Source organism: Labeo rohita, chromosome 21 (genome assembly GCF_022985175.1).
Source record: "Labeo rohita strain BAU-BD-2019 chromosome 21, IGBB_LRoh.1.0, whole genome shotgun sequence".
Classification (NCBI taxonomy): domain Eukaryota; kingdom Metazoa; phylum Chordata; class Actinopteri; order Cypriniformes; family Cyprinidae; genus Labeo; species Labeo rohita.
The window spans coordinates 28,950,594-28,968,652 of NC_066889.1; the positions used below are offsets into that span (position 1 = coordinate 28,950,594).

The window sequence follows — 18,059 nt, forward strand, 5'->3', positions numbered from 1 at the left end:
ATTTTATTTTAAAGCACCTTTCATACATAAAACACAGCACAAAGGGTTTCCCAGGAAGGCATGTAAAAATAAAAAGAAATAGTAATTAGCAAAAAAAATTAATCTAAAATAAATATGAAAAATATAAAGAAACTTAAAAGAAAAGAAATTAGAATTTATTACAATAAATAAATAAATAATACAGCTCCTTTTATACATAAAAGTAATTCACAGACAGGCATTTAAAAAAATGAAAATAGTAATAATTAAGAAAATAAATATATAAAATAAATATAAAAAATATAAATGTAGATTTTCTCATGGAGAAAACAAAAACAATCATAATAATAATGTATACTTACACTTATTTGTATAGAACTGTTTCAGGGTAACCAAAAAAACCATAAATAAATTAAAAATAATAATAATAATAATAATAATAATAAAAAATGAAGAAAAAAAAATCTAATATACATAAACTAATAAAGAAAAGAAATAAAATCAATAAAGAAACTAAAGAAAGAAATTAATTGACTCTAATAAATAATAATAAAATTAATAATAATAATAATAATAATAACGACAACACCAATTCTAAATTCTAATAATTATAATAAAAACAATTTATTTTAATTTGATTTAAGTTAATTCATTAAAAAAAAATTAACTATAATTGTAAATTGTAAATCAGTTCATATATAACACGCAGCACAAAGTGCTTCCCATAAATAAATAAATAAATAAATAAATAAAATAGTTCCTTTTATACATAAAATAAAGGTTATTCACAGGTAGGCATTTAAAAAAAGACAGAAAAATTGTGATAAACAAGAATATAAATACATAAAATAAATATGAAAAATATACATGTAGATTTTCTAATGAAGAGAAAAACATCAAAACAAATCAGAAAAACAAATTTATATTAATTTGTATAGCACTGCTTCAAGGTGACAATAAATAAATATATATATAAATAAAATAAAAAACTAAAAAGAAAATATTAAATATATATAAACTAATAAAGAAAATGGATAAAATCAATATAATAATATATTATATATATATATATATATATATATATATATATATATAAACTCTAATATAATAATAAAATAATTTATAATAATAATAATAATAATAATAATAATAACACCAGTTTTAAAATATAATAATTCTAAACTACAAAAGACTAAAAATATCTATTAAAAACTAACTTTAAAAGATTTCTTCATCTGCTTTTATAAATGTGAACACTATAGCCTTAAGCCACTTCTGTAAATTAAACATTGTAGTTATAACTACATTACAAGCTGGTAGAAAAAGCTATTCTTTATAATTAGTGGATATTATTTTCAATTGTAATCAGGTCGCATCAGTACATAGATGCACAGAAACACAAACTAACAAAAGAACCTGATATTCTCATCATCTGGTTGACATTCGGAGCGTCCTTCCTCTTGTGTGTCACACAAACGCCCTCGTCCCGCTGCGGCAGGTGTCGGGATCTCCTGTCAGATCACTGACAGCGGCCTAAAATTGATGAGCGACGAGTCAAAGGTCGCGTCCCGTTACAACGAGAGGAAACGGTCGCACGCCGCGTCAAACATCACGCACAAAACGTGTCCCCAACATCCGGCGATAGAGCCGTCAGTCACGCTCAAACACAGCCGGAGGAAGTGAGGATGTCACGGGTCGCCCCCTTCATAATGGAGGACTTCTATTATTGAACACTGAGACGACTATTCGATTGTTCGAGTGAAGATCGGAGAACAAACGGATGTGATTGATGAGAAGACTGTGGCACTACAAAACAAGAGGACGATATTGTTATATTTCAATATCTCATGCAAAGCTCTCAGAGGAGACAGAGATGACTTATTGATCAACTTGAGTTTCCTCGTCCATCTGAATCACTTTCTTTTGCTTTAAGTTCATATTGGAGCTGAAAATCTTCCCTTCAAGCATAAATCTCAGAGTTTGCACTTGATTTTAATTCAAAACATTCAAACGTCACGTCTATTGACATCAAACCTGGTTTTTATGTGTATTTATGACATAAACGAGACTTGAGGGCAAAATAAACCACGTTCATAAACTAAAGCTGCACGATTAATCAAAATAAAACAAAAATCACCAAATGGCACAGTGCGATTATTACATTTTCAGACCCAAAAAATAAAAATAAATGCTTCACTAAGCCTTTTCCTCCAAAATAAATGTTTCACATCATTTTTTTTAAATAGCCTATATTTTAGCGAAATATTACAATATGAATTCATTATTTAGTTTCATATTTTTATATTATTATTAATTTTTAAAAATGTTTTTAATTTATTTTCTTATTATTTTTCTATATTTTTCACTTTGAAAGTTGCTATACAAATAAAATGAAAATTTTGAATATAATAATTATAATAATATTATTAATAATAATAAAGATAATATTAATTATTAGCCTAAATTTATTTATTAAAATGATTAAATAGCATATATTTTACATAGAAATATTACAATATTTTCTCATTTAGTTTAACATTTTTATGACAGTCATAATAATAATAAATATTACTTTTAGAAATGTTTTTACTCTATTTTCTTATTATTTTTCACCACGTGAAACACCTTGAGGTGCATTTTATCTCTGAAAGTTGCTATATAAATAAAATAAAGATTTTAAATATAATAATAATAATAATAATAATAATAATATGAAAAAAAATTGATAAATATTATTAGCCTTCATTTTTATAATTATTAAAGTGTATATTTTACATTGAAATATTACAAATATTATTACTTTTATCACTTAGCTTAACATTTTTACAACAGCCATAATAATAAAAATAGTAATAATAATAATAATATAATAATAATAATAAATAACAATAATTATATTTGTAATAATAATTCTATTTTCAAATAATATAATATAATATAATATAATATAATAATGTATTAAAAATATAATAATAATAATAATACTGATATATTATAATACATACTACTACTACTACTACTACTACTAATATATATATATATATATATATATATATATATATATATATATATATATAAATTAAAATCACTTTCATTTGTTATTTTCTTATTAATAATTATAATTATTGTCGTTGTTGTTATTATTATTATTATTATTATTATTATTGTTGCTGTTGTTGTTGTTATATAATCTGATTAATATATATATATATAATCATAAAACATTTTGGTACAATTCTGCAGCCCTACAAACAAACATAACAAACCTGAAGTTTTATTAAATTAAATTAAATTAAATTAAATTAAATTAAATTAAATTAATTTTTTAAATCACAAAAATAATAATTTTTGTGAAATCATGCAACTTTAATTTAACTCTTCTTCTCATATGAAGTGATCATACGACTTGAGATTTAGTGCACAAGTCATATAAACTACTCCAAAGGTCTTTTGGTTATTTTTAAAGCGAAAAATTATTCAGAGTCCCCATTTATTTTCATTATCCGGATAAAAGCAGCATGAACAATCTGTCAAAACCTCCTTTTATTGTTCCAGAGAGGAAGAAGCGTTTCAACAAAGCAACAGATGACATTTATTATCTTCCTCTCAAGCAACTCCAGATTTCCTAAAGACTTCGGGCAACAATTAATATCTGTAAACGATTCACTCTCAGATCGCAGCTGCTTCCCGTTTGTTTGCACTGAATCAGAGCTGTTACGGCAGCCTGGAGGTGACAGGTCAGAGGAGCTTGACCTTTGACCTCTGCCTAAATGTGATCACGTGATCCCAGACTGTTCATATGCTGATCAGAACTGTCAGTCCATCCAATAAATGCTTTAATAACTCACTTGCAAAGACAGATTTGGATTATTTTATAATATTTGAGGGATGCTCCGAGTCAAAATATTAAACCAACTAAATCCAAGCTCCCAAAAAACCTTTTTGCTCCACAAAAGTGGCCGCCATATTTCCATAAGAGAGCTTTTTGGCTGCAAATTTGCAGATGTAGGGCTACAGGATGAACGGGATTACAGGGGTTTGCACTGAAAGTGATGGGATTTTCTGCTCACTGCGAACATGAAGCCAAATCTGGATTTACAAACAGAAAAAACCAAACTCTCTTACTCACAACACACACAAAAATCCATAACAAAACATCAAGTTTAATCAGCAGTGTGTGTTGTTTACTAAGAGAAGACTTCTGACCTTTTACCATGATTTTGTATTGTAAACAACTACATATTTGTAGAAATATCAGTGATTAATTCTGTTGCCTTTCTAATAAACACTGAGGTATCAAGACCTTGAGCACAAAAGCTTCTAATGAGTAAATCTTAAACCGTACACCCTATTACTGCTGTTCTGAAGGAATAATTATACAATTATTATAATATAAACACTACAGGATACTTTTAGAATTTTTTAAAATTATTTTATATTTTTTATAGTATTTATTTTATTTTTTATATTGTTATTTTTATATTTATTTTACTTTTATTTTATGATTTATTTATTTTAAATATTTGTTTTCATTCATTTTCTTTTCAAATACACTATTTATTTATTTGTTATTCATTTAATTTTGCATTTAATTAATATTGATTCATTTTCTAATAATATTATTTTTTAGATGCCACCATGCAAATAATTTTCGTTCATTTATGAAATACTTATTTATTTAAATATGTATTGATTTAACATAGATTCATTTTTAATAATATTGTAAATTTTCCAGATTGCACAATGAAATTTAATATTTATTATTTTAATTTTGTATTAATTTAATATTTGCAGTTTGTTTTATTAATTATAATTAATACAATTTAACACATTACATTTTAATTTTTATTTATTTATTCATTTAAGTTTGCTTTTAATTAATATTGATTCATTTTCTAATAATTAAAAAAAATAGATGGCACCATGTAAATAAATTTTGTTCATTTATGAAAAAAAACTTTGCATTAATTAAATTAAATTTGCATTAATTTAATATATATTCATTTTTTCTAATGTAAATTTGCACAATAATTTAATTTAATATAATTTAATTTTGAATTATTTTTATATTCACCCATTTTTAATTAATTATAATTAATACAATTTAATACAATTTAACATATTACAATTTCATTTGTAACATTTGTATTCATTTAATATGTATTCAATTTAATAATTTTAATCAACACAATTAAATGCAATTGAACACATTACAATTTCATTTTTATTTATTTGTAACAGTTTTCATTTTTTTTTTCATTTAATATTTATGAAAATTTTATTAATTTTAATCAATACAATTTAATGCAGTTTAACATTACAATTTCATTTTTTTTAATTTCTGTTTTATTTTATATTTGTATTTTTAAAATAATCTAAATGTTTTTTATGACTTTAATACAGATTAATTTTCAAATAATATTTCAAATTTTTTGACATGGCATGATGTAATTACATTTTTATTAATTTGTGAAATATTTATTACGTTTTTATATAACACAATGCAATTTAATAACATGTAAATGCTGTTTTTGACTAATAGAATATATCTGACTAATAAAAAAATCCAGGCAGACAAAGTATTAGCCGACTAACACCTGGGTTTATTTAATAAACTAAACCAGATATAAAAATGCACACAAAAAAAAAGTACACGAAAGACTTTAGAAGACTAATTTCCTTTCATTTAAGATCTTGACAGCCTATGGTCACTCACAACACCACATATGTATTTGGGGAAGTTGAAAACAACTTGGAAATTGCAGCTTTTGTGCTTCTGCTGAATAAAGAAAGTCATACAAGTTTAGAACCAAACAATCCTTCCTTATTCAATAACTGAACTGTCTAAACTAGTACAAATAGAAGAAAATGAAGCAGTCGTTACTACAGTCCTCCAAAAATCTCTGTCAATATTAACTCGGACACAAGACCGAGAGAACAAGAGAAAGAGAGAGAGGGCGAGAGACAGAGAGAGAGAATGGGAGGAAGACAGACATGCATTCAGACAGACATGAATCTCAAGTAGTTTTGTGTAGAGCGTCTTTGTTCTGGAGCCGATGACAGCGAGCATCTCTCATTCTCGTACTCTGTGTTTTCTTCACGTCTTTTTGGCAGCACATTTATCATTCCTTCACACAAACAATTGTGTTGCAAAAGCGACGAGCGCAGGCGATACAAAGGACGGCTGGATCGGGGGCCTCCGATCAGACGCCCGCGCCGGTTGCTAGGTTACCTTTGATCTTTTTTTCAACAACTTGTCAACAAGCTTTCAGAAGTCTTCAAGATGATTTTACTTTTGCAGATGCTGTTCATTTAAAAAGATTAAACTTCAAATTTAGAGTAGTCTTGACTTCTTAAGTATTTTAATTTTAAAATCTGAAGTTGTTAAAATAATACAAAAAATTAAAAAATATATAATAAATACTGTTAAATATTATTTTAGTTATTAATTATACTTATTAATAACTAAAATATAAAATATTATAAAATATTATTTTAATACTAATGCTGGTAATTTGATAAATGATATGAAGAGTATTACTGATAATAATTTATATTACTAAACTTAATATTGTGCTTATTAATATTACTTTGAATATGAAAAATTGTTAATACTATTATAATAACCTATAATATAATATATATTAATAACTAAAAGAAACATTTATTTTACTTAAAATAAAATGAATTAAATAAAATATAAAAACATAAACCTTTTTTTTAAATTCACTCATTTTATTTGACATAAAAAATAAAAATGAATAAAAATATATAAACATGAAAAAAAGATTGAAAAAAAATGACAAAACAACAGAATTACAAACTTTAAAATTAAAATAAAAAAGCATAAAAATAAAAAATTCATAATACTAATAAAAGTATAACAGTATCTTAGTAATAGTAAAATAACACTGGAATATACCCCTATATCTAATGTAATAATAATAATAATAATAATAATAATAATTAATAAAAATAATAATAATAAAATTATTATAACTACATATTTATTGCAATTACTAACAATCAATATTAATAAACTTAATGCGCTTATAAATATTACTTTTAATATTAACAACTGTTAATACTATTATAAGAATATTTTAGATTTTTTATATAGTATTAACAACAATTATATATTATATGAATTTCCCAGCGTTATAGATAACTAAACTTAAACTCAAACTAAAATGACAAAAGAAACATTTGTTACTTAAATAAAACAAAATAATAATAACAATATAAAAATATAAATATAATAATAATAAATTAAATATAAAAACATTTTTTTTTATTCCACTCGTTTTCTTTGATACAAAAAAAACTGAATAACAATATATAAACATGAAAAAAAACACAAAATTACAAACTTGAACTAAAATGAAAATAAAACAAAGCATAAAATTAAAAATTCACAACACTAATAAAATTCTAACAGTATCTCACTAATACAAAAATAACACTGGAATTTACCCTATATCTAATAATAATATTAAAAACAGTAGTAGTAATCATTTCATTTATTATTATTATTATTATTATTATTATTACATTATATAATAATAATAATAATTATTATTATTATTAAATGCATTTATTTATTAATTAATTAGTTTATTTATTAATATTAATTATTGTTTATTATTATTATTGTTTTTATTATTATTTAAATAAAACTACATTTCAGTCATGACTACATTCGCAAACTGAAACACCATCTAAAAAGAAAGAGCTAAACTCTGATTCAGGACTGCTGACACCATTAGAAAATAATGGCTACAAACTATTTGCTTATTCCCCCAAAAACCAGAGAAAATGCATTCAACGAATTCAGCTATCTGTCCAAATTTCCAAGAGCCGATGCAACACTTTCCACAGAATGGAAACGGTACTTAGTGTGCACGTTAGAGAGAGACGACTGACAGCTGTCAATCACTAACAGAGACATCAGTGTGACTGACAACTTCATTTGCCATCCGCCACTCTTCAATTTTATAGAAGAGACTACAACCAGCACGCTTGAGAAGCACTTTCTCCAACTCCAAATTAAGGAATCACATTGGATATTAAACATTAATCAGTTTACTTGATTATTAAAGCAGTCAAAGTTTTCCAATGCCTTTGTATGCAAAGAGAAAGCATTTTTTTTTCCCAACATAATGCAGCCTTTCTTGAGTGCACTGGGTTCCTGTGTGCGGAAACACACCAAACTCATACTTGACACTTTGACACTTTTCAGCCCATAGAGTAAAAAACAGTGTCAAAAAACATCTGTATTTCTGTGTCAAACTCTTTCAAAACACCCAATACCTTTTGAAGACAGTCATCTTTTCCATTCCTTATTGTCTTCTAGCTGGCAAAGGCAAGCAGGAGAGAAAGAGAGAAAGAAAACAGGAATTTGGGCCAAACAGAAAAACAAGAGAGCAGCCAACAAGCATCCAGCGTCAGAAAACTCGACTAGGCCAAGAAGGAATGCAAATCAGCTTCCACGCGAATGCCAAACATCTCCGAGGGGCCCTCGGAGAAAAGACCCTTTATATGCCAGCGCTTTCCAAGCGCTCGTCTGAAGACGTAACCCGCATCCCTGCTAACCTGACGACAGGGACTGAGATCATACAGGAGAAGCAGCAGGACGACAGAGGACGCATTCAACATATAGATGCGGAAAACAAGTACTCACTTGAACGCCATGGCATCGAGCGGCGAATACTGATTCATTAAGAGTCTTTCTGAGGTTCACGTCTCAGGCAGCTGAAGATGGAGCAGAGAGCTCTTCACGGGTCTGTGGAGAGGACACAAGGACTTTCACATTAGGAGGGGCAGATATTTGAACTTGCACACACAAAGGCTCAGAATACAATCCTGACATATTGCACAGTATGTACTTCACACTGCATGCTATTCTTTATAGAACTGCACATAAAATAGCATGCAACTCTTTCTAACAATAGCATATGGCATTGTCACATGAACTCATTATTCTGTTATTTTGCTATTCAAATCAAATTTTTTCTGTATCAAATTTTGGTAGGCTGATCAAATGTTGAGTCTGTAAAGGAATAATACAAGAGATTGTAATATTACTGCTAGTTCATCTATTACAATTGGAAATGGAAGGTCAAGTTCAGTGCACTGCATTGTGGAAAACTAGTTCTAGTAATAGGAATGCATTTCATCCACTTCAAACGATTCAGTGCATCAACAACCAGAGTGATTCAAACTGCTCTGCCAACTCATTTGGCTCTGCAGATTCAAATGTGACTCCCATAGAGTGATTCAACATAACTCACAAGTGCACTTCTATCCGATTCAAACCAGACTCACAAGAGCGATTCAGTTGGAATCACAAGAGTGATTCAAACTGACCCCCAAAGAGCGATTCAACCCAACAACCAAAAGAGTGATTCAAATCCCACTCCCATTTCAAATCTGATTATCTGGAGCGATTCAACCTGACTCCCAAAGAGTGATTCAATATGACTTACAAGTGCAATTCAATCCAACTCAATTCAACTCACAAGACCGATTCAAACCAGACTCACAGGAGTGATTCAATCCGAACCCTAAAACCAATTTAACACGACTCCCAAACAGTGATTCAATCTTACTCACAAGAGCAATTCAACACGACACCCAAAGAGCGATTCAAATCCGACTCCCAAAGAATGATTCAAATCTGAGTCCCAAAGAACAATTCAACACGACTCTCTCATGAGTGATTAAAATCTGATTCCCAAAGAGCAATTCAAATCCGATTATCAGGGGTGATTCAACCTGACTCACAAGAGCGATTTAACAGGACTCGCAAAGAGCAATTCAACCCAACTCACGAGTGCAATTCAATCCAACTCACAAGAGTGAGTGATTCAAACCCGACTCACAAGAGCGATTCAACACGACTCACAAGTGCAAGTCAATTCGACTCAATTCAACTCACAAAAACGATTCAAACCGGGCTCACAATTCAACATGACACCCAAATAGCGATTCAAATCCAACTCCCAAAGAACGATTCAATATAACTCCTGAAGAGAAATTCAACCCAACCTAAAGAATGATCCAAAAGCGATTCAACATGACTCCCAAAGAGCGATCAAATCCGACTCCCAAAGAGTGATTCTATAAGACTCCCATGAGCGATTCAAATCCAAATGTTAGGAGTGATTCAATCTGGCTCCTAAAGAGTGATTCATACTGACTCAATTCAATCCACAAGAGCAATTCAAACAGCTCCCAGAAGCAAATCAACCTGACTCAACAAAAGCACACACTTTGAATCATGCATTGATTCAAAACAACCAATAGATGCGCATGAGACCCAAAACTCAATTGCTGAAATATCACCAGTGAAATGTAACACTGTGTTCATTAATACTAACCTGCTTTTAACAAATAAAATAGCCTAGCAACTATACTGAGAAATGTAGTTACACAAATCCCTTTGTGGACCAACACTGACAAGTACTAAGTTTTTTTTATAGCAACAACTAATAATGTATTACGGCTGATACTATGATTACCACGGTAAATTTTAAACAGAATAGATTTTGAACTGCTATGAGTTCTCCAGCTGTTCTTGCAAACAAAAGGCTCTCGGAGCGAGCGGCACAGAGCCGATACACACAACCACGGCTGACTCGCTCTCAATTAGCCTCCGCTAAAGGACAGAGGGGTTTCCGCCAACTTGGTGGGGGATTCCATCACCATGGCGACAGCGAAACCCCGGAGAACGAATAGAACACGTTCAGGAATCCAGAGAGAACAGGAGAATCCGATCTCATTAACGACAGGAATATTGGGCAATCATCAGCATGACAAGATGAGCGTTTCATTAGCAAAATATAAATGAATAGAGAACCTAAAACAGAGAAACTGAAGAGAAAACCATTGTGTTAAATAAATAATTAGTGCTAAAACAGAGCAATATCTTACAGGGCTTGTATGTGTGTGTGTGTTTTGTTTTTTCCCCCTCATATCATTATATTTAAACAGACCTGAGAGCAGCAGGATGATTTTACAAAGCAGATTAAAACTGCAGCTTGATGCCAGCTTCATCAATTATTCTGTATCAAGCCAATGACGGAAAAAAGTATTTATTAAAAAAAATAAATAAATCTGTTCTGCTACCAAAGCTTTAATTTATTTGATCAAAAATACAGTAAAAAATGTAAAATATTATTATTATTTAAATAAATATTTTCTATTTGAAAATACTGCAAAATGTAATTTATTCCAGTGATCAAAGCTGGAATTTTCAGCATCATTACTGCAGTCTTCAGTGTCACATGATCTTTGAGAAATCATTCTAATATGCTGATTTGCAGCTCAAGAAACATTTCTGATTTTTGTGGAAATCTTGATACATTTTATTTTTCAAGATTCTTTGATGAATAGAAAGTTCAAAAGAACAGCATTTATTTAAAATACAAATCTTTTGTAACATTGTTAATGTCTTTACTGTCACTTTGAATCAAAATTAATGCATTCTTGCTAAAAAAAACAACAACAACAACAAAAAAAAAACTTATGAACAGTACTGTATATATTCTAAAGACAACTTGTGTGGGATAAAAAGATAAAATACCATATTAATTAACAGCATCAATTAATTTAATTGCATCACTTTGTCGAATTGGTTTTTAATTGGTTTTTGGCAACTCTAGAGGACGAATCAGTGTTTTGACGTGGTTTTGTCTTCAGACCGCCTCAAGGCTTGAGTCTGAGACATCGCCAAAGTCCTCTGGGAGGCAAACGTATGGCAGGCGTCTGGCCCACTTCTCCTCGTTAGGGTTTATGCATGTCTGCACTCTGAAACCCACAACACAATCGCACATGAAGCTAATTATACCTTTCAAAAAAATCACATCAAGTCACAGTTTAACATACAGGTACAAAGAATGACCATCAGGGATTAATTGAGACATTTTGACAATTATGCATAGCAGCATTGCTGCTCATCTGCATGTGTCAAACGTCTCGCTTTGAACCAGTGGATTGGAAACAACGCCAGATTTCCATACAGACCCAAATTCCTTCTCACCTCAGAACAATGGCAGCTAATTACCCAAACGTGACGGGCGGTTACGATTGCTCATCGATCCCTGCAGGGCTCTCCCAGAATGCAACCAGCCACTAAAGGTCAAATGCTTCTTTTTTACTTCAATAAACCACTTCAGGAATGAGAAGACGCTAGGAATGGAACATTTACGATACGCAAACGTTCCAGTTCTGTGGGTTTCCACAAAATAGCCAACGACCCAATTGTTATATTTCCAAAAGTTTCCAATGAGGGTATGAAATTCCAAAACCATTCCAAAAAGCTGAGGTGCTTCAACTGAGGTATAAATCTGCAAGCTGACGGAAAACACAAGCCATAATCAAATTCTCTCAATAGATCCCATATGAATCGCTAAAGTATTCATTTACCAGCATCATTAAATTCACATCTAAAACTTGAGTTTAAATTCCACTATGAAAAGGATGCAACCAGGGTTTCTACAAAAAAAAAATATTTGCAAACACTTTAAAAGTGCATAAACTCAACACACACAATCTTCTGACACTTTATGAATGTTAATATTAAATGATGCATGATGCAATTTTATCCATTAGGATTTTATTGCATTATGACTGCATATTGCAGTTTGCAATATTAAGCATCAATATCATGTAAGCAAACCTCTAGCCCTAAGTATTAAAGTTTAGTGTGTGCTTTGACTCCTCAAAACAAATGCTTCATTGAGGTATTTCCTTACAAACTATGCAAACACACACATGCTGCATCCAGGATCCCTGTGTACTTTGAAGTCAGACAGATGGGTCTTGAACGGCACGCGTGTGCGCTTTGATCTCAGCTCTCACACACCGAACACAGACACAATCTCACAACTGAAGAGAGAAAATGCTGATTACAGTGGAGGGTTAAATATGCATTTGATCACAGCCGAAGGAGACCTACAGAGGTGTGCCAACAGCCACAAGTAAACTACATCTTACCGAAGTCTGACAGGAGGATTTTACAGACAATGCAAGACGGGATTTTCACATTTTTGGTGTTTGTTTGTGCAATGCTTGCATGGTGTTAGGATACTGCAGGTGCTTGCTTTGCAGTTGCTAAAGTGCTTGATTTGAGGAATCATGCATGTCTGTGTGGGATATGCATGTTAATTTTTATAATCTTGAGTATACAAGCATTAATTCAATTCAAATTCAATTATTCAAATTCGATATTTGTATAGCGCTTTTCACAATACATATCGTTGCAAAGCAACTTTACACCAAATTGACATTTTTACAATATATGTAGTAGTAGCTTGATGTACATATGGTAGTAACAGCAATGCTTGACTTGCACAAAGACAAGAAACACACTTAAAAATGAAAAACCTAACCAATTAATCAACAAAATCTGTAAAATATGCAAGTTCTCAACTCATGTTGGCTATATGCAATTAAAATTTGCATCAGCTTGCCTATATTGCCGAAAACCTGCAATATGCATCCAATAACATGCAAGTAGTCAGTTCATCTATTGTGTATATATTATTAAAAATAGTAATATGCATCCACTAACATAAAAAAACACTACTTATGTTATTAAAATGCACAATAAATATCCAAAAACATCCAAGAAACATTACTTAAACTGACCAAGTGCCTTTAAATTAACCTATAAAAAAAAACCTATAAAATGCACAAGTCCTCTATTGTGTATGTTATTAAAATGGCAATATGCATTCAATAACATCCAAAAGACAAGAACTGTTACTGACAAAATGCCCTTAAAGGGACAACCAAAAGACCATATAAAATGTGCAAGTTCTCAATTAATCTTTAATGCATTAAAATGAATACAGTCTCTGTGTTTAGATGTCCAATATGCATTCAAAAGCATCTAAAAACCAAGAAACATTGCTTAATCTCACTAAATGCCCTCGAACTAATGACAGAACATATAAAATGTGTAAGTTCTCATTCATCTATTGTCTAAATGTTATTCAAATTAGCATAATACATCCAATAACATCCTAAAAAAAAACTAAAATGTACAATATGTAACCAAAACATCCAAGAAGCATTGCTTAAACTGACCAAGTGCATTCAAACAAAACAAACAAAATCTGCAATTAATCTATTGTGCATGTTATTAAAAATGGCAATATGCATCTAATAACATCCAAAAGCCAAGAACTATTACTTAAACTGACAAAATGTGTTCAAAGAAACAACCAAAAGAATCTATAAAATGTGCAAGTTCTCAACTAATCTAATGTCTGTTTTACTGAAATTTGCAATATGCATTAAAAAAGCATCCAAAAACCAAGAAACATTACTTAATCTCACCAAATGCCCTCGAACAAATGACAGAACCCATTAAATGTGCAAGTTCTCCATAAACCTATTGTCTGTGTATACATTCTTAAAAATAGCAATATGCATCCAATAACATTAAAAAAAATAAAAAAATATTAAAATGTGCAATATGTATTCTGCCTAAATGCCTTCAAACAACCAAAATAACCTATAAAATGTTATTGAAAATAGCAATTTGCATCCAATAACATCCATAAGCAAAGAACCATTGCTTAAACTTAAAAAATGCCTTCAAAGAAACAACCAAAAGAACCTATAAAATGTGCAAGAGCTCATTTACTCTAATGAGTGTGTTACTGAAATTTGCTAAATGCATTCAAAAACATCCAAAAACCAAAAAACATTAGTTAACCTCACCAAATGCCCTTAAACAAACAACAGAACCTACAAAATGTACAAGTTCTCAATTAATCTATTGTCTAAGTCTTATTAAAATTAACAATATGCATTACTTAAATTGCAAATAATCTACTGTCTGTATGTTAAATTTACAATATGCATCCATTAACAATAAATATATAAAAAAAACATTACTTAAACTCACCAAATGCCTTCAAATAAATAACCAAAAGAACCTATAAAATGTGCCACATCTCAACAAATCTTAATTACTTAAACTCACCAAGTGCCGGTAAAGACGCTCTGAAGCACAGAGAAGACGACCACAAAATCCACAAAGAAGCAAAAAAACAATGGAGAGTCATTTCAGTGTCTGCCGGGTCTCATACGTGTCTGTTTGTTTCCAGACGTGTATATAATTTAGAGTAAATCTGCAATTTTCAGGGTGTCATAAAGGTTGATGGTTGTGTCTGGCTGTGGAGGTCTGAACACAAGCGAATGGAGACGACATTCAGACCTCCTCCTTTCCCTTTCCCTTTACCTCTCCCTCTCTCTCTCTCTCGCTCTGAGAAAAGCATGTGCCAAACATCACAGTCGTGCAGAAACGGCTCTCAAATCAAGGCGGTTTAACCTCAACGTTCACTCTCAGTCAAAGCAACAATGAAATATTAATGTCAGATAATAATACGTTCTCACACACAAACCATTTGAAGCGTTGTCTCTGTGACAGGTGCAAAACAATAACGGCAGATCAGCTGGTGATTGCATGCGTGCATGTGCATGTGTGTGCGTGTGCATCGCTGTGCACACTTGAGACGGCTGACAGCGGAATATAATCAATGCACATGCAGCACTGAGGGGGCTGGGTCAGTGTTTGCTGTGTTTCTATTGTTTACAGGGTCACGGTGTGTCCTTAACGCACCGAGACGGACCGGTCGGCTCTCTAACCAGGGCTGGGCAGAGTTCTGGTTTCAAGCTGATCCACTCTTATCGCATTTCTATCCTAAATTTAACCACTACACAAGGGAGGACAACACAGACTGCTGATCAGAACGTAAAACTTGAGCTGATCTCACAAGCTGCTCTGTGTGGATTTAGCACACAGATTAAAACAAGTCTAAAAATGCACAAAAAAGAAGATAAATATTCTTATTAGCAGAACACAGTAAATATTTCAGTAGGTTTTGATTAGAGATGTACAATATCATTATAAAATTGATTATTTATATCTGATGGCGAAATATGCACTTTTTTCTCATTTTCTATGGCAAAACAGTTATAAAAAAAGGATCAAATATTAAAATATTTTGAGCTAAATTTTAATTAAAGCATGCAAAGTTCAATGCAAATATCATGAATATTTTTTTGTACATAATACATAATTAATTTTTAATAATGCATATTTTTATTACGTTAAAAAAAGTTGATAATACATATTTATCATCTACACTGCAAAAAACTTTTTTTAAAATTTGTAAATAAAACATATTGCAATACGTCTTACAAGAAAATATTATTTTAGCTTTTTATTTAAAAATTGCAAGTTTAATTAAATGGGTTACTTCCCATTTCTTTGTAATTATTTGTAAAATTATCCTTTATTAAATTTTACAATTTGCAAAATCTTACACCAGTCTATCAGATTTCTATATGGTTGCATTCCTAGATTAATAAAATTGAGCCTCTTTCAATAAAAAAAACAATGCATTTAAAAAACAAAGGTGCACATACATTACTTTAACAGAGTATCATCTACACGCAAATCATTTAATGAATTTAATTTGCTTGTCTTTCTTTCTACCTGCTGGCACGGTTTGAATTAATAACTTCTCTCTCTAAAACCGACGTTCTGGAAGAGCGGACACAGATCGTGACTACTCCTTTTGATTTTAAAGGAAGGTGTACCACTGAAATTACATCAGTTCTGCAATAAAACAAGCCCTCAGAAGTACAAAGCTGCAAAGGTTTAGATCTGTGATAGTTTACTAAAGGGTCTGAATGGACTGGGAGCTTTGGGTTGTGAAAGTGAGAGCATGTCTACTGCAAACTTTTCAAATGCAAACATTACAAAAGAGCAATAAAAACCCTGTTTTCAATGCAAATGCAAATATGCATTAACATTAATATTTATGTTTAGGTTAACAATGTTGCACTCAACATTCTAGAATCCTGGATAATGTTAAAATGCAACACTAAAGAACACCATTTTAGAATGCTGGACAATGTTACAATGTAACACTAAAGAACACAATGAATCCTGGTCAGCCTGAATGATCATGAGTCAGTGTACTAGAGTAGATGCTGTTTGCAATTGGGTCCCTTGTGTCTTCCTGGTAACAACATCACACATGGTTTAAGCGTTTGTCACCACACCAGCAGAGAAAGTCACTGGATTCTCATAAAACACAAAGATACAGATCCTGCCAGTTTTTAATTAAGTTCTGGTATCATGTGATAGAAAACAGGATATTTTCACTCAGAAATTGCTAGTGCATAATTACACAAAAATGGCAAATACATTGAATTAAATATGCAATTTTGAAGTAGAACGGCAGAACTTTTTAAACAATTTATATTCAAAGACTTCTAAAGGCAAGTATAATTTTTTTTTTTAATTATAATTAAATTATTACATATTTTTCCCCACCACCAGAGTTTTACAGCCTTAATTGCATTAATGCATATTCAAAATCACATTGTGCATGATCACTGTTTAATATATGTGAGTGAAATAGACTAAAAGTAAGTGAAAATGAGATTTGAGAGCTGTGGTTTGGAAAACAGTGCACTTGGAATTGAACTCACAAGTTTAAAAGGTCAGAGAGAGGGCTGAAAATGATCATGTTTAACTAAATTACAACCGTTTTGGTGCAAGAGACCTTGATGAGAAAAAATGCTACAGTATAAAATACAGCCTCTCTAACACAAGATGTTTTGTACAGTCCCAAGCACACATTTAAGGCACTGACCGCTCTAGTGTAACTTTTTCCTTCACAGATTTGCTTCTTTTCAAACACTCCCTTTAGAAGTATTTAATCTTTAAATTCTTGTTTTACTGCTTAACTCCCTACATAACACGGAAACATTGGCATTTATTTAATCATTAATAAAATTGATAGCTCTTAAATGGCATCAAAGGTTGCGTGAAGAACATATATTATCAACAAACGTTTCTTTAGATAATTAAAACACTCTTTAGGCTAAGAAAGAAAATAGTTATTTTTAGAACTGTTAACTTAAAGTTCTTTTGGGAACCTAAAATGGTTCGTCTATAGCACTGCTGTGAAAAATGCTCTTTCAGAACCTCCTTTTAAAGGAATAGTGAACCCAAAGATGAACATTTCAGAACATCCTAGAGTAGATGCTGA

The 18,059-nt window shown here is 30.6% G+C and overlaps 1 protein-coding gene across 4 annotated transcripts in view; it reads right to left on the minus strand.

Moving 5' to 3' along the window:
• Window positions 1-18,059, minus strand: part of sema4d (sema domain, immunoglobulin domain (Ig), transmembrane domain (TM) and short cytoplasmic domain, (semaphorin) 4D) — a 63,694-nt gene that overhangs the window by 38,070 nt on the left and 7,565 nt on the right. For 2 of the 4 annotated variants that reach the window (XM_051092712.1, XM_051092715.1), the window contains exons 1-2: window positions 14,975-15,231; window positions 8,660-8,761 (exon numbers count right to left, since the gene is read on the minus strand). In XM_051092712.1, the coding sequence (XP_050948669.1) occupies window positions 8,660-8,697 (38 nt within the window). In that variant the 5' untranslated portion in view covers window positions 8,698-8,761; window positions 14,975-15,231. Of the gene's footprint in view, window positions 1-8,659; window positions 8,762-14,974; window positions 15,232-18,059 lie in introns of those variants that run through there. The other 2 variants (XM_051092713.1, XM_051092714.1) reach the window with 1 other exon arrangement.